At 34.4% G+C, this 25,474-nt stretch overlaps 1 protein-coding gene across 1 annotated transcript; it reads right to left on the reverse strand.

Moving 5' to 3' along the window:
- Positions 1-21,267: 21,267 nt before the first annotated feature.
- LOC25488415 (hexosyltransferase GAUT11) lies at positions 21,268-24,845 on the reverse strand. The gene is made up of 2 exons (XM_024776315.2): positions 24,394-24,845; positions 21,268-22,856 (listed from the first exon to the last, which is right to left on the reverse strand). The coding sequence occupies exons 1-2, from the start codon at positions 24,544-24,546 to the stop codon at positions 21,402-21,404; spliced, it is 1,608 nt and encodes a 535-aa protein (XP_024632083.1). The 5' UTR covers positions 24,547-24,845; the 3' UTR covers positions 21,268-21,401.
- Positions 24,846-25,474: the final 629 nt, after the last annotated feature.

Below are 25,474 nucleotides of genomic sequence, written 5' to 3' on the forward strand. Positions count from 1 at the left end.
ATATGTGATTTGGAACCTGTTTGAAATTTATTTTCAAATTCAGAATCGTATTGTGAATAAATAACTTTAATAATTAAGAGAATAGAACCATCATGTGTTGTTGCATCGTCGTTAATTTTCTAATTGACTCTTGACAGTTGACATAGACAAATGTTTAGCAAAGACCCAATCGAGTAGGATAAAGTCAATTGTTCTTTCTGGCTTAAATTATCTTTTGGCCCCTTAACTATTTAATTGGTATCGCTTTGGTCCCTTAACTAAAAAAAAGATTGTTTGAGGATTTTAAGTTTTTTTTAGTCTCGTTTTGGTCCCTTCTGTTAGGTTTCCGTTAGTTTTAATAAAAAACGTTAAGTGTGGACACGTGTCACCTTGTCATTGGCTCTGAGATTTTTTTTTTTACAAAAAAAATATATATTTTTTTTATAAAAAATTCCCAGAACCAATGACAAGGTGACACGTGTTACCTCTGGGACACGTGTCACGTTGTCGTTGGCTTTGAATTTTTTTTAAAAAAAAAACTCAGATCCAATGACAAGGTGACACGTGTCCAGGAGTTAACTTTTTTTTAAAACTCTAACGGAAACGTAACAGAATGGACCAAAACGAGACTAAAAAATAACTTAAAATCCTCAAACAATCTTTTTTTAGTTAAGGGATTAAAGCGATATCAATTAAATAGTTAAGGGACCAAAAGAGCATTTAAATTTTTTTTTTGGAAAAAGTCAATTGTTAAGTATTGGAAAATATTGTACAATGTGACCCTTGAACGACGACGACCGCATATGATGTAATGATTCTAAATTTTAAGGATGAGTTTACCACATGAGATGGATCGTGTGCTTGCTTCGCTGTACCAACTTCCGTTCAAGCACATCGACTAGTTTCTTTTGGTAAATTTAAAGCACATGTATATCTTTGTGAATTTGAGCTCCAGTACCAATATTTGGACATATACGAACTTGAGTATTCAATTAGGTTACGGTTTTGATCCAATAAATACTGGTCTAGCGACTTGTATACAATGGTTTATTGTGAAAAAAAATATTGCACCGGTAGGTTCAAAAATTAAAATTTTTCTTTTATTTTATTAGTTGTGTGATTTTAATATTTGACATATGAACAAGCGTTTAATTTTAAACTTGAGTAACTTTGACTTAATTACAAAGTTATATAATTAGACAATTTTATTTTTTGCAGTCAGGATAAATGAATTAAAAGTTCATATAAATCGGTGTTTAGAGAATTTGAATCTCTAAATTTAATAAATTATGATATGTGCGAACTTGATGGCACATAACCTAGAAATGATAAAATAATCTTTTATCATACTTATTGATGACTGTGAATTTTGGAAACTAAAATTGATACGTTTGATATGTTCAACTTCTATAATGAAAATTGAAATTTATGTTGGATAGAGTACCCAAGTCTAAGAACAAAAATTCCTATTAAGAAATTTTTGAAGAAAAGACAACCCAACTTGTCTTATTTTTTGAACTTGGGATTGTCTGGACTATATTTAGATTCTGGACCCCAAGAGAGTTGAACTCACTAGTAGAACCTATGAATGTGTATTCATTGGGTATATAGGTTTTATGACCTAAATGCTAAAGTGATCATAGAATAAAACGACGTTGATTTATATGTAAATATTTACCCCTTTAACTTAAGAATAGTGGGGGCACTAGTGGGGGCTCTAGTAAGAGCACGACATTAGTGGGGGCACTATATCTGATCACATTTAAGTAATCAGAAATAGTTATGAAAACATCGTACCAGATGTTATAGAATCTCGAAGAGGTAAGAAAGCTAGAATAGCTAAAGAGTATGAACTTGGTTTATACATTGGAAGAAGATTTCATTAAGCCTTAAAAAGCTATATCCTTAATGGATGCTGAATTATGGCAAGAAACAATAAACGATGAAATAGATTCTCTAGAGTCTAACAAAACATGACACTTGGTTGACTTGTCTCATAGTTGCAAAACCAATCGGTCGTATTTGAATTTTGGAAAAAGAAACTAAAACTTGATGGTACGGTTGATGAATACAAGGCTCTCCTTGTAGTCAAAGGTTTTAGACAGAGAAAAAATATAGACTTCTTCGCTACTCATTCACCAGTCACTAGAATCATATCCATAAGAGTATTAGTCCCTTTAGCCGCCGTTCATAACTCGATAGTACTCCAAATGGATGTGAAAGTTGTCTTTTTTATGGTGAACTAGAAGAAGAAATCTATATGGAACAACCTGAAATTTTTTGCGATTCATGGACAATAAAACAAGGTATGTAAGTTAGATAATTCTTTGAGAGGTCTAAAATAAACTCTTAAGGAATGACATGATGATGAGTCAATTAATTATCTATTTTAATATAATATTTAATTCCGTTTTATTTATATTTGAGTTTATTTTATTTAAATTTATTTTCTTTTTAGAACTCTTTTACTACAATTGCAAGTTATTATATTTCAGGAACAAATATTCTAAAGATTGAATCTTGGAGCAAAAGAAATACAAAAATATCTGGTGCAAGGATTGAGGACAAAAATATGAATATCTCATACAAAAATATCTTGTGCAAAGAATTTGAAGATCTTGTACAAAAATATAAAAGTGGTGCGCCTCATTATACCCTTTTGCTGCTTTTGCTTAGATTTTAAGCTACTCCATTTTAGTTTTCTTGTGGAACATTCTAGTGATGTAATTGCTTAGATTCTAAATCGAATGTAAACTATAAATAGAGTAGCTAGCCATCACAAATATTCATCTTTTGTTCTCTGAAATAAATAATAAGTGACAATTGTTTCTTTGAATAAAAGTTCACCTTTATTTTATGTTCTTCTTCTTCTTCTTCTCTTCTATGTCTACAATGAACAATAGTGAGTAGACTTCTCTTGTCTTGGGATTGTTGGTTAAGTCTAATGATATAATCCTAATCAAGCCAATCCTTAAACCTTAATATTATGTAACCCTAGTTTTTCTTCTAAATTCACCGTTTTAACATGGATTAAATATTATCAAACTGTGGAAACAAAAGTGGAGGGTTTGATAATCTTTAATCCATTATCCCAAATATTATTAATTCATAAAACGAAAGTGGAGTTTTGATATTGATCAAGTGAATTTAGACAAGGATTGCGAAACATGAAAATAGTCTAGTGAACCTTCAGACATATAGAGTTTTGAACTTCAACGATTCTAATAGTGATCAACCATGAAAATAGGCATGCTTGCTAGAGGAACACAATCACTGAGACCGATAGGAGATGTGATAGGCTTAAGAGAAACTCGTCTTTAGAAACTAGGTCTAACATAAGGTTATAAGTTTAATAATTTGGTTTGTGAAGGACTTGTCAATTAGATGAACCAATAATCCCAAAGATTTTATCTTTTCTTTTATTATTTTCTTTTAATTAAAAATCCAAACTTTTCTACCTTCTAAACCTTCAATCTAATCATTATTTAAAGTTAATTGAATTTATAACTCCCTGTCGGAACGATACTCTATTTTTACTACTTCGATAGAACCGTGCACTTGCGGTTTTATCTCATCACATGAAAAAATTGTCATTCTAATGTTATCGAATGAGTATAAAGTGAATGAAAGTGACAAATAATATTTGCACGATCATATGTCTCTATGAAGACGACTTGCTCATATTTGATTTAAAAATTCATGTTATGAATTATGTGAAATCATTGTTTAACAACAACATTGATAAAAAAGACCTATACAAAGTTGAAGTAATTCTTGGTTTCAAGATGACTAGATCAGGAAAGAGAACTTTTCTGATGAATCTCACAAAGTTGAGAATATCTTAAGGAAATGTAATTATTTGACTGTAAATTTGCAAGTGTAAAACTTTTCAAGAACACTTAAGTGTGAGCATCATTGACAGTCTTTAGATATGCCATTGACTGTATTTGACTCAACGTTGGCCACGTTGTGAGACTTTTGTTCAAGTTTATTAGTAGACGGATAAGAAGCGTTGACATGCTATTGAAAGATTCATGAGGTGCCTTAAGAAGATTATGACTCTAGGATTACATTATGAGAAGTATCCTATTGTACTTGAATGGTACAAGATACAAATGAGAAGTATCATATTGTACATGAATGGTACAAGATACAAAATTGAACATCCTTCAGATGAGTCTTAAAGCGACCAGTGACTGCACATTGAGCATCACTAGAGGAATTATTTGTTGAAACAAATGATATTGACTCAGTCCACTATGGAACGAATCTGAGATGAGAACACTAGAGAAAACTAGTGAAGAAGCAAGTTGATAAGATGCTTGCTAGTTGAGAACCCTTAGTGGGTAAAACTGTTTCTAGAAGTGTTAATTTATTGTGATAGTCTGCAGCTATTACAAAATTGAGAATCATTACCACAATGGTGAGAGACGATAATTAAGGCACGAACACAAAATGATTAGAGAGCTCTAAAAGGAACGGTTAAAGTATATCGTGCACGTACTGATAAAGAATTAGTCAATCCTTTGACGAAAGGAATTACTAGAAAGAAAGTCATAAACACATCCAATAGGATGTGACTAATGCCCAAAGGTCACAAGTGATGGTAACCCGACCTACATGATTGGAGATCCCAAGAAATAGGTTCAATGGGTAATAACAAGTCATGAGTGATACAACATGCTATGAAAAAAAGTAAGAAAGCATGATTCCTGCAGTGACAGAAAGTTGAGATAATAGAAACTCTTAATGAGATCTATACTCTACGTGGAGTGGAGTACATAGCTACATGAGCACTCTTGATATACTCACCTATACGAATGTGGAACTAACTAAGGCCGGTCCCTATAGGATTCAGGGCAGAATACCTAGAGCGTTCGTTAAATATGGGATAGACGTGCATGGCCATAAACACACGAGCTTTTAGAATACACCTTAGGAAAAGGTTTGTGTGCGGGTTCTATGTCTGAGATAGAGTTCAATGCTGTAAGCAACTTGTCATACCCCAAATTTTGACCACTTTTCTCTATTCTTATCCATTTTATTTGTATTTTTAAAGTCGAGAATTTTCGTCGTTTCAGACGAAATCTCGACAGAGAGGTTACTTTCCGAGTCCGGCCCTTTTCTCTCTTTAGTTTATTTTTATTTCAGTATTTAATTTCCATCTTTTATTAGTTTTAATTTTAATTTTGATTTTTAAATTGGTTACTTTTTTTATATATTTAATAGTTTATTTTCCGTTTTTTTTGTCCAATATTGTCAATAAGTTCGAAAGTTTTCAGCAAGGGTCCAAATTTCTTTTTTCATGTCTTCTTCGTACACCGCATGTTTAGGCAAGTTCATAGGGTCAAGTTTTTGTTGCCAAATCCAGCAATGCGGTAGTAACCTCTGCAAGTTATTTCCTTATTTTATTCAACCCTAATTGTATAAAATCAAACCTGCAAAAAAGAAAAGGAAAAAAATAAAAAACCCTAGCCGCAAACCGAGAAACCACAGAACCACCAACCAGTAGCCGCAATCATCAAACCCTAATTTTCTTTCTCTTTCCCAAATTTCAAAATCAAACACCCAAATCATAAAAATTGATTTCAACCAACCTTTTTCATGATTCAACCGAATCCGTACATCAACACTTCACGTAAACCAAATTTCGCACTTAAACATCACTTTTTCTTTTGAATCCGTCACTTACAAGCTCGAATCCGAACCCACAACGACAAATACGGATCCGATCCAAACAAAGGCTCAATCGCGCCGTTTCAACAAGTATCAGAACCGAGTTTGATGAATAGAAGCGGACTCAAAGATTAGAGAGGAACCTTGAAGTTTTCCGTCGCGATCTAACTGTCTCCGATCTGAATAGGTAACCGGTTGTTTCGTTGTTATTTTGTCAATTTGTGTGTGGAACGAGTTTCTAATTGAAATGGTAAAAAAAATAATAAAAGAGTTTGAATCCGAATCTTAAAATGTAGATCTAGGGAGTTTTACTTTGATTTTGAAAAAAGTAAGTTCGGATTCGTGTTTAAAACCAAAAAGGATATCTAAATATGTAAAAAGATTTGAAAACGGAGAAGTTTCGTTTTCCGGTGCGGCGGCGCCGCCCTGTTGAGCCGGCAAACCACCGCACCGGAGCGGCGAAACTCGCCGGAGAAGATGAAGATCATCTTCTGTTCTTTTCTAGAATTTTTAGAGAGAAGGGAGAGGTTTTTTTGCTTTAGAGAGAGAAAGGTTGAGAGAAATGAAGGTTGATGAACCGAATTTGGTTATATACTTGCTGTTGAACCGATTTTTATTTCATTTGAACCGTTTTTTTTTAAATCAAACCGGATTTCTTTTTAACCGTTGGATCTCAGATCCTGTGGCTGTGATGATACTTCCTGTGATTAGATCTAGACCTTCTGATTCATCAGACGGTCAAGATCTATCCAGTCTGAGCCCAATTGTTTTTTAATTTCACTACAGTTTTATTGATTACACCTCTGTTTTTACTTTCTGCACCTCTTTGCTAAAAAATTATCTAAAAAAACTTACAAAAATATTGTGTTTGTCTTAATTTTTATTTACTGTTTTTATTTTATAATTGCCATTTTTTATTTAGAATCATCTCATGCATATTTTAATTTCTTGTCATTTTATTTTTATTAACTTTTTAGTGTGTATAATTAGGAAATTGATGTAATTTATTTTGCGCATTTTTTTTATTTCTTGTTATTATATTTCTCTTGAGACCATAGAATGTATCTAGGAATTGATGTAATAATGTAGGTAACACAAGCACCGACATATGCACCGACACTATCCCACTTTATTTATCGCTTTACGCTTATTTTATTTTTACGCCGTTACGCTAGTTTACCGTTTAGTTTAGAAAAAAATCATTTTACCAAAAAAATCAAATATGCAAAACTCCAAAAAATATTTTTTTAATAAACCTTGGCTTGTAACCCAAGTGTTTTTTTCCTTTTATTTCCTTAATCAAATGCTTAATTGAATTAATATTCATAATAGACTTGATTTTCTTGTAATTAAAATTTGACCAACCTCACCTTATTTTATCTCATGCCTTGAGGCTTCTTATCTCTTCTTAAAACCATTTTCAAAAAATTAAAATCAACCTAACCCACCAAAGAAATTCATTAGGTGAACTACATTGGTTTTGATCCCTTTTCTTTAAGGGTATGTAGGCATAGGATTTTTATCCTTCCAAATCAAATAAAAATAACCAAAAACATACTTCTTCTCCCCCCATTCTTTCACTTAGATTTTTAGGTAATAATTTTCAGTAAGCAAATGAATTTAGCACAAGATAATCTAGGTAAGAGGTTCCTATGGAATACCATAGACGCTTAGGGTGCTAGCACCTTCCCTTTGCGTAACCAACCCCCGAATCCAAAGTCTCGATGAGGGTTTTTACTCATTTTTTCCCTTCCCACGAATAAAAATCGAGAGTTCAAAGATTGACGATTCAAATCAATTAATGGTTTGATATCCGAAAATCACGAGCACAGAAATGGCGACTTCACTGGGGATTGAAATTCTAAGCGGGTTAAACCCACCTTACCTTCTTTTATTTTTGTGCTTTATTTGTTTATGCTTTGTAAATATTTTACCTTGTTACGTGAGTGGTGAGATAAGTCCATCACCAAGACTTGAGAGAAATACTTGGATAGGATGGTGGTATAATCATAGTGTTACGCCAAGAGTGAATTTTGGTTTTGGCACATGTGATAACCCCACTCAACTCAGGAATCTTGGGAATATACTATGTTGGCATGAGTATTCGTGTTTGGCATGTTATTTTCAAGTGACCGCTAAAAGTTGAGGACCTTTAGTAACCCTTAACCCATCTTGGCCTTTTAGGGCGTAGTGCGGTGGCTAGCCTTGAGTAATCTTGGTTTAGTTGATACGCGATACTACACTCAGACGAGACTTTCTTACGAACATCATTGGAACGGAAGTATTTCCGTAACCCGACAGTGTTCGTCAGTGGTTGATGACTCTGGGAACTTGGTAGAACCCGTGATACAGGTACACTTGAAACCATAGTCCTTACCAGATGGTGTTGTTACCCTTAGCTCCAACATTGTGGAACTTGCCCTCACCATGTATTCTATGTACTTTAGCATAATCATGCATACATGCATTCATTCATAAACATCTTTTTTCATCAAAAATTGAAGGACTAAGACAAGTTTTTTGCAAACATCATGGGTATGGACCTTGTAAGAATGAACACCAAGAGATACAACTTCAAAAAAATCTTAACTAAGCTTTAGCTTTTGTTAAGAACTTTTTCCTTGGTTTCGTTCTTACCTTTTGAAAAAAGGACCTTTTGCAATATCTTCACAATTTTCAAATGAAACCATGTTTCTCTACCATGTTTAAAAATCAACTTTGACAAGTCCTTCAAAAAAAAGTTTTGTACATTTTTGCATAAATATATCATGCATCATCTTTGCATTCATAGTTTCTAGTCTGTATCTCATATTTTGTTTCTACAGAGCAAAAGGTCAATCCATCAGTAAAGTCGTTCAATGTCTTCATCCAAGTTCGGCTCGCATATGCAGACACTCGTGCAAACAGGAAAAATGGATCGACTTGAGCAGGAGGTCCACGAGCTTCGTGGAGAGGTAACAACACTTCGGGCTGAGGTAGAGAAGTTAACTAGCCTAGTATCTTCATTGATGGCCACAAAGGATCCACCGCTTGTTCAGCAAAGGCCTCAGCTACTATGTCAGCCAACATGCATGAAACGGCCTCGACAACAGGGTTCTCAGCCGCTTATTCCTCAAAATCAGGTCCGAAAAGCATCTCAGTGTGACCCAATTCCGGTGAAATATGCGGATTTGCTTCCCATTTTGCTTAAGAAGAACCTTGTTCAAACCCTGCCACCTCCTCGGGTGCCGAATCCGCTGCCACCTTGGTATCGCCCTGACCTCAACTGTGTATTCCATCAAGGGGCGCCAGGTCATGACACTAAGCAGTGCTATCCTTTGAAGGAAGAAGTTCAGAAGTTGATTGAAAATAATGTCTGGTCCTTCGATGACCCTAATATAAAAGTGCTACTTCAACAACAACATATGTCTTCTCACTCTATTGCCACTCTTAGGCCCATCACCAATGTTGTTCAAGATCCGGGCTATCAATCCCAATTTCAGCAATATCAACAACAACCTCGACAACAAGCTTCGGGACAACCACAGTTTGATTCGATCCCCATGAAATATGCAGTGTTGTTTCCCGATTTGCTTAGGAGGAAGCTTATCCAGACCAGACCGCCTCCTCGTATGCCTGAGAAATTGGCAACTGGGTATAGGCCCGACCTCTCTTGTGTCTTCCATCAAGGGGCACCTGGTCATGATATTGAGCGCTGTTTTGCTTTTAGGAATGAAGTTCAGAAGTTGATCCAAGATAAGGTCTTACGCTTCTAAGTTTGAACTCTAACATGCAAGTTAATCCGCTATCGGATCTTGGTATCTATTATGGTCACATGAAATGTTTAGTTGCAATTGGGTCTTTGCTGATGTTTATTTCTACTACTCATTTGTTCAATTAATATGTTTGTTTGTTGCTTCATGTTTTATAAAAAAATAATAATAATCCTTTCGTCCCACCCGAGGCGAGAGTGAATTTGTTTAGGGATTTTTTTTGCTTTATGTATTTTCATCTTTATGGAAAGGTCGTTTTGATCCCGACCTTGTTTTTATTTTGTGCTTTTTCTGGAAAAAATGGTAATACAAAAAACCAAAAATTCTCATATATCTACATAATCATAATGTCTATATCAATAATCAAATCATGCATTAATAAACCCGTTGAACACTTAAACCTTGTACTCTCTCTCGACTTTGAGTTCCTTGTATCTGAGGCTGAAGAAGAGGATGATGAGGAAGTTTCCACTGAGGTTTCTCGCCTACTAGGGCATCTTGGCCGTCAAAGTTGCAAATGCAAGTATCAAGAAAGAATGTCCAGAAGAGGACTTTCACGTACAAAGATTGGCACGAGATGCTACCATCTGCCTTGCAGGGATATTGTACTTCATGCACACTTCAACAGGGGCAGCCCCCCCGCCATCCCTCATTATTCAATGTAAAGGCACTGTGCCACATGGAGATCAAAGTCCTGTCAACGGAAGTTCCAATGAAAGCTAAGCTTGATTGAACTCAAAAGTGTTATTGCCGGGTGCCGTGGACAGTTATTCGACAAAGAAGGCTTGTCCCAGTGAATGTCAAGAAAGTAGTTTTGTGCTACAAAAATATATGTTACCCAATTCTAGGGGCAAATGGATGCCAAATTACAAAGAATGGCAGTAAACTTGTATGTCTTGTGAATACCAATGCAGTAAAGAAATACTTTGTTAAAATAAAAAGCTCGATAAGTCGCAAACCTGAAAAGGCGGCTTAGGCAAAAAAGAGCATCTCGATGGACTGAAAACCCGAAAGGGTGGTCTATGCAAAAGTAAGAGACATATATAAAAAAAATGATTAAAAAAAAAATGATTATCCTGATAGGTTGAAACCCACAAGGGCGATCTATGCAAAAGTTAAGGATTATGACAAAGTAACTGCATCTGGTCGGACATGACTCACTTGGGGCATTTCAGCTGTCAAAAGACTTCCAACTCATGGTAAGGTAATTGCATCAAATCAGATATGATTTGTCTGGGGCATCTTAGTTGATAAAGGACTTCCGATCTGAAGCGTTTGCAAATCAAAGACTCAGAACAGTGGAATTTAAAGTTGGTAGAGGAAACAGTGGTTATTGTGTTCAATGTACCTTTTCCATATAATTACCATTTTCCAAACTTTTTAAAATCCGTGGAGCCACGCCTTTGGCAGGCCACCACTCCATTTACATTAATTTGAGCCTGTGCCCATTTATTTGAAATTCTCATTTATTCTGTTTGCAAATTTTTCTTCTATTTTTTATGTTAATACCTAAAGCAAAAAAAAAAAAAAAAAATCTTTTAAAAACTTTTTTCATATCTTCTGAAAAGCATAAATAACAGGTACATCTTCTTTGAACTTATGAGTAGGCGAAACATACATCAACATCCGTCTCAAGTACAGTTAAACTATGCAAGGTAAGCATGACCAAAAGCTGTGAGATGACCTCTGTCAAAAAAATATATACAAAAAAAAAAAAAAAAGCTCGCTAAGTCGAAAACCCGAAAGGGTGGCTTAAGCCAAAAATGAGCGTCTCGTTGGACTGAAAACCCGAAAGAGCGGTCCAGGCAAAAATTAGGGGCATGCAAAAAAAAAAAGAATATATTCCCGGTGGATTGAAAACCCGAAAGGGCGGTCCAGGCAAAAGTTAGGGACTCAAAAAAAAAATAAAAAAAAAACTGAAATGAAAAAATGACAGAGGCATCACAGCTCAAGTGGGTCGATTGGAAGAATCACTTTGTACTGGTTTACAAATGGCAACTTTTGCCAAGTGGTTTGATGAAATGGCGACTTCTGCCTATGGTTTAATTGTTGGCAACTTCTGCCTGTGCTTTGATTGATCGTGATTTCTGCCGGTGGTTTGAATAAATGGCGACTTCTGCCATAATGATTGATTGATGGGTTTCATCCCGAGAAATGACGACTTCTGCCTATGCTTTGATCAAGGGCAACACCTGCCAATGCTTTGTTTAAATGGCGACTTTTGCCTGTGCTTTGATTGATGGGTTTCATCCCGAGAAATGGCGACTTCTGCCATAATGATTGATTGATGGGTTTCATCCTGAGAAATGGCGACCTCTGCCTATGCTTTGATTGAGGGCAACTCATGCCAATGGTTTGTTTAAATGGCGACTTTTGTCTGTGCTTTGATTGATAGCGACTTCTGCTAGTGCTTTGATTGATGGGTTTTTATCCAAAGAAATGGCAACTCATGTCAGGTTTCTGATCGGTGGGCTTTATCCTCAAGTAATGATTACTTAACCATCAACTGAGACGATATATCGGGTCGTATCCCCATCAGTGCTTTGATTATTGGGTTGTATCCCCATCAGTGGTTTGATTAGTGGGTTGATACCCCTTCAGTGGTTGAATTAACGGTTTGTTACCTCTTCAGTGGTATGGTTATAAGGCGTGACCCCGCCGTTGTTTTTTATTAGTGGGCAGTTACCCCTTCAGTGGTTGAGTAAACGGTTTGTTACCTTTGTTACCTCTTCGACGGTATGATTGATGGGCCGTTACCCCTTTAGCGGTATGATTAGTGGGTCGTATCCCATCAGTCGTTTGAATATGGATTTTATCCCATCAATTGTGTGATTGTTGGGTCGTATCCCCATCACTGGTTTGATTATCGGGTTGTTCTCCCATCAGAGGTTTGATTTTGGGCTTTACCCCATCGGTGTTTGATTCACCTCCTGTATTGGTATCCCCGTTGAACTCGAGTGTTTGTGCTGCGATGTCGGGCTATTTCCTTTTAGGACTTGTCCAAATCTTGTCTCAACAGTCTTCCGTTGTACTGTCATTTATGTCTCGTACATGTTCATTCATTCATGCATACATAGCATGCATATAAATATCATTCATGCATGGTTGCATTATTACCCAGTGTCTTATTTCAGTGTATCTCGTAAAAGTGTCATCCTCAATGTGTCTGATTCAGAAATGTTACCAGTTAAGTTTATTTCAAGTGGCAGATCCCACCGAGAAATCTTTGTGTCAATTCAGTTCAGCTCCCCAGCAACTTATGTAAGCTATTCTCGTACCGGTAGCAGGTGATTTTTATATTGTTGGTCGTTACCCGTGTTGAGGTAACTGACGGTATTTCCTTTTCTTATGTTGGTCGTTATCCGAGTCGAGGTAACTGACGGTATTTACTTTCCGTATGTTGGTCGTTATCCGTGTTGAGGTAACTGACAGTATTTCCTTTTCGTATGTTTGGTCGTTATCCGTGTTGAGGTAACTAACGGTATTTCCTTTTCTTATGTTGGTCGTTATCCGAGTTGAGGTAACTGACGGTATTTCATTTTCTTATGTTGGTCGTTATCCGTGTCGAGATAACTGACGGTATTTCCTTTTCGTATGTTTGGTCGTTATCCATGTTGAGGTAACTGACGGTATTTCCTTTTCTTATGTTGGTCGTTATCCGAGTTGAGGTAACTGACGGTATTTCATTTTCTTATGTTGGTCGTTATCCGTGTCGAGATAACTGACGGTATTTACTTTTCGTATGTTGGTCGTTATCCGAGTTGAGGTAACTGACGGTATTTCCTTTCCGTATGTTGGTCGTTATCCGTGTTGAGGTAACTGACGGTATTTCCTTTTCGTATGTTTGGTCGTTATCCGTGTTGAGGTAACTGACGGTATTTCCTTTTCGTATGTTGGTCGTTATCCGTGTTGAGGTAACTGACGGTATTTCCTTTTCGTATGTTGGTCGTTATCCGAGTTGAGGTAACTGACGGTATTTCCTCAGTAAAGGTAAGTGACGATAATCATTTTCGTATGTTCGTCTTTACCAAAGTAACGGTAATAAATAATATTTCCTGCCCAGTGATATCTATCAGTTTTTTCCCCAGTCAATGTATTTTTGTCGTCCTTGCATTCATACTTGCATCGCAGACATTCATACCAGTATATTCATAAGCATTGCATTCTCAGCATTTCAACTGGTCAAAAATTGTTGTACTTAGTATTTAAGTCTCTTTGACCCGTTGATTTAAAAATTTCATTTTTTTAAAAATCTCCGTGACAGAGAAACTTAAATAGGGGCATCTGTCATACCCCAAATTTAGACCACTTTTCTCTATTCTTATCCATTTTATTCGTATTTTTAAAGTCGAGAATTTTCGTCGTTTCAGACGAAATCTCGACAGAGAGGTTACTTTCCGAGTCGGGCCCTTTTCTCTCTTTAGTTTCTTTTTATTTCAGTATTTAATTTCCATCTTTTATTAGTTTTAATTTTAATTTTGATTTTTAAATTGGTTACTTTTTTTATATATTTAATAGTTTATTTTCCGTTTTTTTTGTCCAATATTGTCAATAAGTCCGAAAGTTTTCAGCAAGGGTCCAAATTTCTTTTTTCGTGTCTTCTTCGTACGCCGCATGTTTAGGCAAGTTCATAAGGTCAAGTTTTTGTTGCCAAATCCAGCAATGTGGTAGTAACCTCTGCAAGTTATTTCCTTATTTTATTCAACCCTAATGGTATAAAATCAAACCTGCAAAAAAGAAAAGGTAAAAAAGAAAAAACCCTAGCCGCAAATCGAGAAATCACAGATCCACCAACCAGTAGCCGCAATCATCAAACCCTAATTTTCTTTCTCTTTCCCAAATTTCAAAATCAAACACCCAAATCATAAAAACTGATTTCAACCAACCTTTTTCATGATTCAACCGAATCCGTACATCAACACTTCAAGTAAACCAAATTTCGTACTTAAACATCACTTTTTCTTTTGAATCTGTCACTTACAAGCTCGAATCCGAACCCACAACGACAAGAATAACGGATCCGATCCAAACAAAGGCTCAATCGCGCCGTTTCAACAAGTATCAGAACCGAGTTTGATGAATAGAAGCGGACTCAAAGATTAGAGAGGAACCTTGAAGTTTTCCGTCGCGATCTAACTGTCTCTGATCTGAATAGGTAACCGGTTGTTTCGTTGTTATTTTGTGAATTTGTGTGTGGAATGAGTTTCTAATTGAAAAGGTAAAAAAAATAATAAAAGAGTTTGAATCCGAATCTTAAAATGTAGATCTAGGGAGTTTTACTTTGATTTTGAAAAAAGTAAGTTCAGATTCGTGTTTAAAACCAAAAAGGATATCTAAATATGTAAAAAGATTTGAAAACGGAGAAGTTTCGTTTTCCGGTGCGGCGGCGCCGCCCTGTTGGGCCGGCAAACCACCGCACCGGAGCGGCGAAACTCGCCGGAGAAGATGAAGATCATCTTCTGTTCTTTTCCAGAATTTTTAGAGAGAAGGGAGAGTTTTTTTTTTAAATCAAACCGGATTTCATTTTAACCGTTGGATCTCAGATCCTGTGGCTGTGATGATACTTCCTGTGATTAGATCTAGACCTTCTGATTCATCAGACGGTCAAGATCTATCCAGTCTGAGCCCAATTGTTTTTTAATTTCACTACAGTTTTATTGATTACACCTCTGTTTTTACTTTCTGCACCTCTTTACTAAAAAATTATCTAAAAAAACTTACAAAAATATTGTGTTTGTCTTAATTTTTATTTACTGTTTTTATTTTATAATTGCCATTTTTTATTTTGAATCATCTCATGCATATTTTAATTTCTTGTCATTTTATTGTCATTAATTTTTTAGTGTGTATAATTAGGAAATTAATGTAATTTATTTTGCGCATTTTTTTTATTTCTTGTTATTATATTTCTCTTGAGACCATAGAATGTATCTAGGAATTGATGTAATAATGTAGGTAACACAAGCACCGACATATGCACCGACACTATCCCACTTTATTTATCGCTTTACGCTTATTTTATTTTTACGCCGTTACGCTAGTTTACCGTTTAGTTTAGAAAAAAATCATTTTACCAAAAAAATCAAATATGCAAAACTCCAAAAAATATTTTCTTAATAAACCTTGGCTTGTAACCCAAGTGTTTTTTTCCTTTTATTTCCTTAATCAAATGCTTAATTGAATTAATATTCATAATAGACTTGATTTTCTTGTAATTAAAATTTGACCAACCTCACCTTATTTTATCTCATGCCTTGAGGCTTCTTATCTCTTCTTAAAACCATTTTCAAAAAATTAAAATCAACCTAACCCACCAAAGAAATTCTTTAGGTGAACTACATTGGTTTTGATCCCTTTTCTTTAAGGGTATGTAGGCATAGGATTTTTATCTTTCCAAATCAAATAAAAATAACCAAAAACATACTTCTTCTCCCCCCATTCTTTCACTTAGATTTTTAGGTAATAATTTTCAGTAAGCAAATGAATTTAGCACAAGATAATCTAGGTAAGAGGTTCCTATGAAATACCATAGACGCTTAGGGTGCTAGCACCTTCCCTTTGCGTAACCAACCCCCGAATCCAAAGTCTCGATGAAGGTTTTTACTCATTTTTTCCCTTCCCACGAATAAAAATCGAGAGTTCAAAGATTGACGATTCAAATCAATTAATGGTTTGATATCCGAAAATCACGAGCACACAACTCTTGTAAATCGGAATATTATCCGCTATGCAAAGGTTCAAGTTGTAGGCGACACCTTTGTTTATTAGCAACCTTATAGAAAAGTTTTGACGTTATTATTGAAACCATTTTTTAAATTCAAGTGGGGGATTGTTGTAACATTTGTGTGATGTTGGAAAATAAATTGGAAGATTAAACACCAAATAATTATACTTTGATCTAATATTGTGTGAATTGAAAAAATAGAGTGTGGAGGTCCCACATAAAATAGAACACACACATTAGTAGTGTTTAAATTGCGGTATTTAATTTTAAATACTTGATAATGATAAAAATAATAGTAATTATTATTTTTATTCGAGAATATCACTTTCTATAAATTTAACTTATGGTGGTTGTGATAAGAATAAGAATTTAATTAAATTTCTTATATTTCCTTCATTCAAATCCAATAGTTTGTTTCCTCGACTTGTGTGGATTTGTTTCTTTTGATCCTATCTACAAGTGTTGTTGACTTGATTAATGAATAAACTTCATTTTAATCTTATCCATTAGAGTAACTGTTGTCGCAATTTGTGCTAAAACAATTTGCCGGAAACTCTTTCTCTCTTCTCCCTTTCTTGACTTGTGTTGACGAATCTTTCTTCTCTTCATCTCCTTTTTTCTGTCCCTTCGGAATTAAGAGTGTTCTTAAGACCTTAGTCCCTTTTCGGTTTAATGTCCCTTCGGAATTAAGAATGGTCTTAAAACATAGTCCCTTCGATAATATATGTCCCTTCAGAATAAAGAGTACTTTTAAGATCATAGTACTTATTTGGAATAACAATGTCACGTCGGAATTAAGAATGATTTTAACGGTATATATAAAAAGTATTTCAATATTTTTCTATTTGAGGAGAAATGGTGGTATCACCATATTTGAGGGGTCGTAGTGCCATATTGATGTTTTGGAGAAATTAAAGTTAGAATGGTGGTAACACCATATTTGAGTGGTCTCAACACCATAACAGAGTGGTAATAATACCATATTAAAGTGGTTTCAATATTAAAGAGTGGTCTTAGTATCATATTTGAGGGTGTAATTCTCGAACGGTTTTCTACAGTGCATAGTTAACCGCACAGTTGTAGCTGGGCTTGTTTTATCCTGGAGGCGGCGTGGTTGATAGTCTGACTTGCACAAATTTGGGCAGTGTTACGAAACGTCTTAAAGAGAGCGACCTGGTCGTGACTCAACCTAGTAACAATTTCGGTAGATAATAGAATGAGTTTGGAAATCTAAATACAATAGTTTGGAAATCCAAAAACAACACATTACATTGAGAATACTCGTCTTACATGCGAGGGAGTGAGATGAGAAAAGAATTACATATATAGATATAAGCGAAAGGCATGACACGCATGTCGTATTTTAAAACAAAACAAAAGAAAAGAAAAGACTAAGGCCATTTCCATTCTTCATGCTATTTAATAACAGTAAACACACAAATATTATTATTAAAAATTGAATTAATTAATTAAACATTGATGACTGATCACACTATACAGAGTTAGTCGGGGGTTCTACTACCCGGTAAACAGAGGGTGGTTCTGGGGCAGCGCCCCTTGCAGGGACTTCCGGGGCATCCCTCGAGAGGCTAATTCTTAATGAACACTTCATCAAGAATCTGCACCGTTGTGTAGCCTAATAACATCAACTTTTTTTATGATTGAGTAAACCCTAGCCGCATCATATTTTCCATAACAATACAACTCTTTTATAGGTATGAACCCTAATGCGACGATCAAACATCAATAGTTTCAAGGATTGTTCATTCAGTATGAACAATCGATTTGTTGATGCTTCCCTAGTATTGGTTCGGAAGCTCAAGCTATCGATCATCCAAATTCACACCAATCTCTTTAAAACAATTGAACAAAATGATGCAATATATATATATATATATATATATATATATATATATATATATATATATATATATATATATATATATATATATATATATATTGGGTCCCTCTAATATGGTCCTTTTGGTTAAGGGTCCAACCATGGACCTCTCCCATTTACTGGCTATAGCCTGTTCAATTTATTCAACTTTTATTTATTTATTTATTTTCTGCTTCTATCATCTCGAAGAAATCTCAGGTCCAACTGGTACTACTACTAGTACTTTTCTAGTTTTGATAAACATGTTTCTTTGTTTAATAACTATTAATTAAACAATATAAACTTTTAACAGTGATAATCAAAACTTTGAATGTGTGGTTTGGAGAAAGGGATACAAGAAAATGAGGTTTTATCATTTTTATTTTTATTTATAAATAAATCAGCCGGTTACATTACTTAGTGTGGCAGGTAGAAATTAAAGATCCATGGCTGAACCTTTTTCTAGAGGGTGCATATTAGAGGCTCCCATATATATATATATATATATATATATATATATATATATATATATATATATATATATATATGTCGCATCAGAATCATAAGTCACATATATGAGATCGATCAACCAATTTTTATTAATTTTTATTATTGTTATTATCCAGATTCAAAATCATATTAAAACTGTTATAACATAGAAACCGACTCATGGTTTCGTAAGTAGCTCTGATACCACTGAAGAGAAATCATATATCAAAATAGAATAGGCAACAGATAAAAAAAAGGTAGCTTTTTTTTCAATGGATCCTTAAGAGTGAACATGATTAAGAATCAAAGTATTTCCTCTTGTAGTGTAGTTTCTTTAATGTCGAATTTCTCTGATCATTCACGAGCACCCCTCAATCGGCAGCGCCTCTACTCAGCCCACACGAACAATTTCCGTTACTCACAAACCGCGTAACATTAGATAAATATTTTTTATTTTTTTTGGTACAACATTAGATAAATATTATACCATATAATTTGACATCTCCTTATCTCTCTCTCTATATATATAGACGAGTTCATCATCATCTGTCACCGTTATATTGTCTGTTGTGTGTTGAAAATTATGGATCTAGTTTGAATTCTAGAAGTTATTGCAAAGTTCTTGCGGTCATAAAGGCCTTAATTAGCTTTCATGAAGTATGATAAAGAAAAGACTTAACTGGCATTGATGTTTAGCTCTCCAACCACTACCTCTCATGACTAATAAAAACTTATTAATATTGTTTAGGAAGGACATAGAACTGGCATTGCGTTAGATACTGGCTATATCTTAGACAATGTTGTAAAAAAGGCTCTTGATTTAATTCCATTCACGTGAACATATAATGCAATGCAAGACAGAATAACTATACATGCCATTTTAAGAGATTGTCTTGTTTCTAAAAAGAAGAATGTGTATCTATAAAAAAGAATGTGTCAAATGGATCCGTCGAAGTAAGAATTCTATTCATCAAAAGAAATAGATTTTTTTCTTTTTACAAAAACAAAACGATATTTATTCATTCAAATTGATAGAGTACATCATATACAAACATCGGTAAAAACATAAACGATGAATCTGCGAACAAACTCACATCACCCAAGTTAATAACATACAACGGCAAAATGCCTACAAATAATACGATAAAATCTAAGTCATCGAAATACCCATGTTTCCGGATTTGCAACGTTGACGCCCAGATCATTGATTGAATTTGTAATTGACTGATGTTGATCTTTCAATGGGAACTAAACGAACACCGCGACAAGACACAAAATCAAACGTCGCACAAGACGAATAACAACACAACGCTGCAATTAGACGGAAATTACAAAACACAAAAGGAAAAACTTGATATATCTTAAAACCATTTATTTAGATTGAAAGAAAAGAGGAAAAAAATCTGTAGAGGGTGATTTTAGTACAAAAAAAAAGACCTAAAACCACCATTCCTCGATGAACGAAGAAGAAAGAAAGTTAGAGAAAAGTTTGAGTTTTTCTCACTAGAAAATTAGGGTCGGCTGTGTGCTATAAATGCATGAGAAACTTATCAAAAGAAATAGATATCTATAATGTAGATGTGAAATGATATACATTTCTAAAATTAGTGACAAAAAGTATTTATAACCTAAAACTATACTAGTAATGAAGCTCTCAATTTTATTTTATTTTTGGAAAATATAGAAGATGCCTACTTGTTCCTTAGAATGGTTTAAATCCCCCATTGAGTATGGATAAATATTGTCTCACTGTTAATTAGTGTGAGATATAAAGTAAAGAGAGAAACGAGAAAGAAGCAAAAAATGAGAGTGATGATGACAAAGAAAAAAGACATGGGAAGGGAAAATGAACAAACTTGATTGTCCAATGTTATACCAAAATTACTTTTCCAATTAATTCTTGTTGAAATATTTATTAAAACAAGCTGAAAGTGCTTGTCTATCCAACTTATTTTATGGCTTCGTCCGTCTTTTTAATTTTGTAGTAGTTACTAATTAATGAGATTATGAGGTTATTTGATATATATTAATTTTATTTGTTTTTTCTATTTTAAAATATCTATATTAATTAAATTTATTTGAATTTCACTTTTAACATTCTATTCATATGTTTTTAAATTTGAAAAAAAAATGTTAAGGATAAATTCATAACAAAAAAAGGTTCAACAAAAATATGTCGTTAGTTTTTTTTTTTTTTTTTTTTTGTAAGCTAGTAAAAAGGTTAAAAAAAATGTTCGAATCCCCGGCCTCTATATATTAGATGTTATGTCACTACCAATTGAGTTATGCTTACGATGACTGCACTTAGTTTTTAAACTCCTTATACTATGGTTTGAATTTAAATTGATAGAGAAACGAGTTACTAAGTGTAAATTTGTCCAAATAAGTCCGACTAAAAATTATTTAACAAGTGATTAACTCATTTGTTTTTTTTTTTTTTGGTAATAGACGAAATGACAAAGCCATTATAAATTCACACACAAGTGGAGGGGCGGGGGTTCGAACCTCCGTGAAGGCGTCCGGCCTAACAATTTCGGTATTTTACCAGTTGAGCTAGGACTTCTCGACACTCATTTATTATCTTTATATAGCGACAAATTAACTCTTAAGTACCTGTTTAATTAATTTTCCATATAAACCTGAAACAATCTAAACATGTAGATTTAAACTTAATCTTCTCACTTACTTGGTGTTAAGACATAACACGGGGAAAAATTTCTATTTCAAGAAACTGTATGTGACTGCAAAATCAAAGCTAAAAAGGAAAGAAAAAAACAACAATGGCAAAAACTTTATTCTTTTCTATTTGAAGATATTGTGATTTCAAGTCAAAAATATCTACTTCTGACTCTACAATAATTTGTGATTGCATAATCTATAAGCAATCAAGAAATTGTGCATTTTAACCTATAGCACATATTTGAAAATAAGGGTGACTTTGATTTATGTACTTGTGCCATAGTGGCCTATACCTGCTTATAGATAATCTCAACCATGGTTTCATGTTCCCATTGAAGTGAATAACAGCCGCACTTTCAATGAGTCGATTATCGATATTGAGGTCATGCCCTAATCCTAAAACATGCCATCTCCGGTCAAGTGGTTCGGCCAAACCATAAAAACTAAGAAGTGCAGGAGGAAGTGTACCGAGCTTCCAGAGTGAGCCGTCGGCATTCTTCTCTTGCCAATAATGATATATTGCGGTCACATTTGCTTTCTTCCATTGAATCAAGTCAAAAACATTCATGCCTAACGACCACGCGCATGCCTGTGGATCAAACTTTGAGCTTATGATTGAATTTGAGAAGTTGAAATATTTGTAGTACCGGTGAAATGCTTCAAGACAGGTTTCGACTGCACCGATTACGTTTCCATGCAATTCAAGTGAGAAAAGTGGTGTTAGGTCTTTTTGGACAACAACATCATCATCAAGGAAAACAATCTTCTCAAGTTGTGGATAAATCTCCGGGATGTAGAACCGAAGATGGTTTAGTAATAACAAAAATTTGGAGTTCCGCAGTTTCGGTTCAGCATTTACATCTGGATATGCCCCAAAATAAAAGGCTCGAGATTCTGAATCGAGCAGCTGTTTGACAATCGGAGAATAAGATTCATTCAGCCAATGAAATTCTTCAACATTCTGGATCTCTATCGTTGCTCCTTTAAAGTCATTACTGAGAAACCATGCTTGCATCGTTCCATAGTTGACACCATCAGTTACGATATGAAAAACTAACTTTATTGGAAATTCAGCATTGAGAACTGTTGAGTTAACAACAACCGATGTTGCCAGTACATTATCCGAAAAGATGCAGAAATGATATAGATGCTGATCTGTGAGCCGGAGGGAGTTTCTCGTCTCATCCGAGAGTTTCTGCAGGGAAGGTTTCTTAAGCCAATCAGAAGTAAGTTTCACATGTAAGCAGTGAAGACTCTTCGGTAGTGCTTCAGCCGATATTTGAGCAAACACGTTGCTTTGAACTGTAGCTGCAATCGCTCTCTCTTCAAGTGCTTGAATCTGTGATTTCATTGTAACGATAGTTGTTGCAATGTCATAATGGATATCTTGCGCCTTGAAAATTAAAGTTGATAGGCTTCTTATAATCGGTTCGGCTTCTTCCTTGTTAACAGGCATTCCAGTCATGGCGGCTTTTGAAAGCAAAAGCTGACAACTTCTAATCTTTGAGCTAAGCTCCCATGCTAGGTGAAGATTATTGTGTTCTTTTGCAATAACCACATAAGCCTTAGCAAGAACCATTTCCTCTGTTAATTGCCTTGAAAAAGATGTCGCACTTAAAATTTCTTCAGTAAAATTCAGCCTATCCTTAGGAAAATGTTCATCCTTTGTATTCCTCTCCTGCAATATGTCACTTACTCGGTAAGTACACACGAGGCATATGAGACAAAAATAGTTTAACTGTAAAAAGCAATATCACCAAAAGCGTAACAAGTAACAACAGTCGTTATTTTTATATAAGCAATGTCACCTAAGCCGTTACGGCAATGTAAAATTTTTGTAGAATTTACAGTTACAATTGCTTTGAGATATCAGGATTATTTTCTCATTTATCACTATAAAGCCACGCACTTGACCATGATTCCTACGTCACTATTTACGCCTCGAATGACAAATAATCAACTTCAATTTTTGATCCAGAAACACGGATATAAAAGCAAATCAGTATAACTAACACCATATTCATGAAGATTTCAAGAATATACTTCAAATATTTCCATTGTTGTTGCAAGACTGAAAAGGGAAAAAACTATAGAAGAGCTGTAATAATGAGAGCAATGATGTAATGTAATAATAAACACAAAATCTTTACAGTTGCAACACAATCTAGAAAGGTATATTTTCTATGCTACAGAAGAAAATCAGAAACCATCGGCAGATTCTACAAGGAATTGCGAGCGGTATAACCATTTCGCAGAATGGGATGTTCAAGTGTAATGATGTGTGTTAGTGAACACCTAATAGCTGCAAAATGTAACACTTAGTTCCTGTTTCACATAGTAGTAACAAATCACTAAAGATAAAACTATTTTAACAAGAAATTTTTTTCCCTTCCCTCTCTGTATGAACTTAAACCCCTAATGTTAAAGAACATGATTGAAACTGGTTCGGATTCATAATGAAAAAGAAATTATAACTAACATGTACACAAAATCATAAATTTAAATGGAAATTTGTGTTAACAAGTGATAAGAAAAAATCTCATTTTAAACATGAAACAAAATTACAAAAGCCACTTATAACAAAAATTATAAGTTGAAATCTGAAAATTACAAAATCAATTACTTATAAACAATGCATCCCTCTCACATCAAATTGTTATTGAAAAGAGTAAAAAAAAAAAATTGGGAAACAACAGTTGGAAGTTACTCCATCCAGTCTTAAATATAGACGAAATGTCAGATGTATTTACTCCAAATTTGGACCAAGTACATTTGACCTTTTGCTTAAATATGAAGGAGTAACACAGATAAAAACAACAAATACAATTATAAAACAAAACCATCCTGATAAATGAATTGAAATTTAAAACAAAACTATACATAAGATGAATAACATTAATTGAAAGAAAAAAAAATGTAAAAAATATTTCTGCAAAAATAGACTATCCTGCAACACCATAAGTCATAACATACCATATCACATCTATAGTTCTAAATTGTGGTCTGCAACCGCAATCAAAGCCGCGATATAAAGGTTTTAGAGGTGTCTGCAACGATATTAGAACTACAATTGCGGTCGCATTTGCTACAATATTAAGATTTATGCAATTTAGAACCATGATCACATCCCCAATTAAAAATCACCAATCAAAAACCAAAAAATTCATCAAAAGAACGAAAAAAACAAAAAACAAAAAGGGAGAATGTAATGTTACCATAAGGGTATGTTGGACCCGATCTTGATGGTAATTATGTTGAACAAAAACCATAACCAAACCGACAACAGAAAATGCTCCAAGAAGAAAACAGATCCCATAAGACAACTTTCGTCGAATCGGGCGCCGAAACTCGGCAGCCCGACGCCCCATTTCCTCCTTCTTCCACCACAACAAAAACAACTACTCAGCTCAAAATTCAAAATCAACAAAAACCCATGATTTTTATTTCATCAATGAATCATATGAATATATCTTTGTCTTGTATATATATATAATAACCAATGCTCTTCACTCACTCTTTTACTCACTAGGCGTTACTTGTGAAAGAAGTGAGAGCAAAAAAACAAATATAATTAAATGATGATGAGATCATCAAACATGAATTTCTGTGAGTAAATAGTGACAGTAAAAATTGAGTATAGTAGAGAATAATGAAGCCGACAAATGGAGAAAAAAGGGAGAGTGTGGTTTTTTCTCTTTTCTTATACAATGAGAATTAATTAATGCGATGTAAGGACAAGTGTACACGTAGGATGACAAAGTAACCAAAAAAGGAAAAAGGTGAAACTTGAAGGTATTGATAATGTTTGTTTTGTATCCACCGTTGGATGAATGAGGAACTGGAAAATTGACAAGATTGTATGAAAAACAAAATGTTGATGGAAGGTATAGATATGTCAGATGGATTCGCTGGTATATGATCGCACGTTAGTCTCATAAGGTATTGAGAATTGTTCTTGACACATCTTGTTAGGCTTAGAAACACAAGTAAAATACGTAAATATCCTTCGGCAGTTAATTGTCGAGGCATCCTGAAGCCATAAAATGGTAAAACCTCTTGAGGCAGAACCTGTTACATGTGTTTTTACACATTGTAAAAACATTGTTTCAATGCCAAATCATAAAGTTAATCAAAGAAATTACCAACATAATTGAAATTGAAAATATGATACGGAAACGAACAATTGTCATAAAAATATGTCATTGAAACAAAGTAACAACAAATGTCATGAAAATACAACGAAACGGCCAAATGTCATGAAAATATACATCAAGTCCTAAAAATATATCCTAAACA

Source organism: Medicago truncatula, chromosome 2, assembly GCF_003473485.1.
Source record: "Medicago truncatula cultivar Jemalong A17 chromosome 2, MtrunA17r5.0-ANR, whole genome shotgun sequence".
In the NCBI taxonomy this organism is placed as follows: Eukaryota; Viridiplantae; Streptophyta; class Magnoliopsida; order Fabales; family Fabaceae; genus Medicago; species Medicago truncatula.

What these genes read in the sequence shown, in the direction of transcription:
- LOC25488415 (XM_024776315.2), bottom strand. Translation starts at nt 24,546, where the DNA reads ATGGGGCGTCGGGCTGCCGAGTTTCGGCGCCCGATTCGACGAAAGTTG. An exon ending in GGGTCCAACATACCCTTATG is followed by an intron (nt 22,857 to 24,393) that starts GTAACATTACAT and finishes GACATATTGCAG; the next exon opens with GAGAGGAATACAAAGGATGA.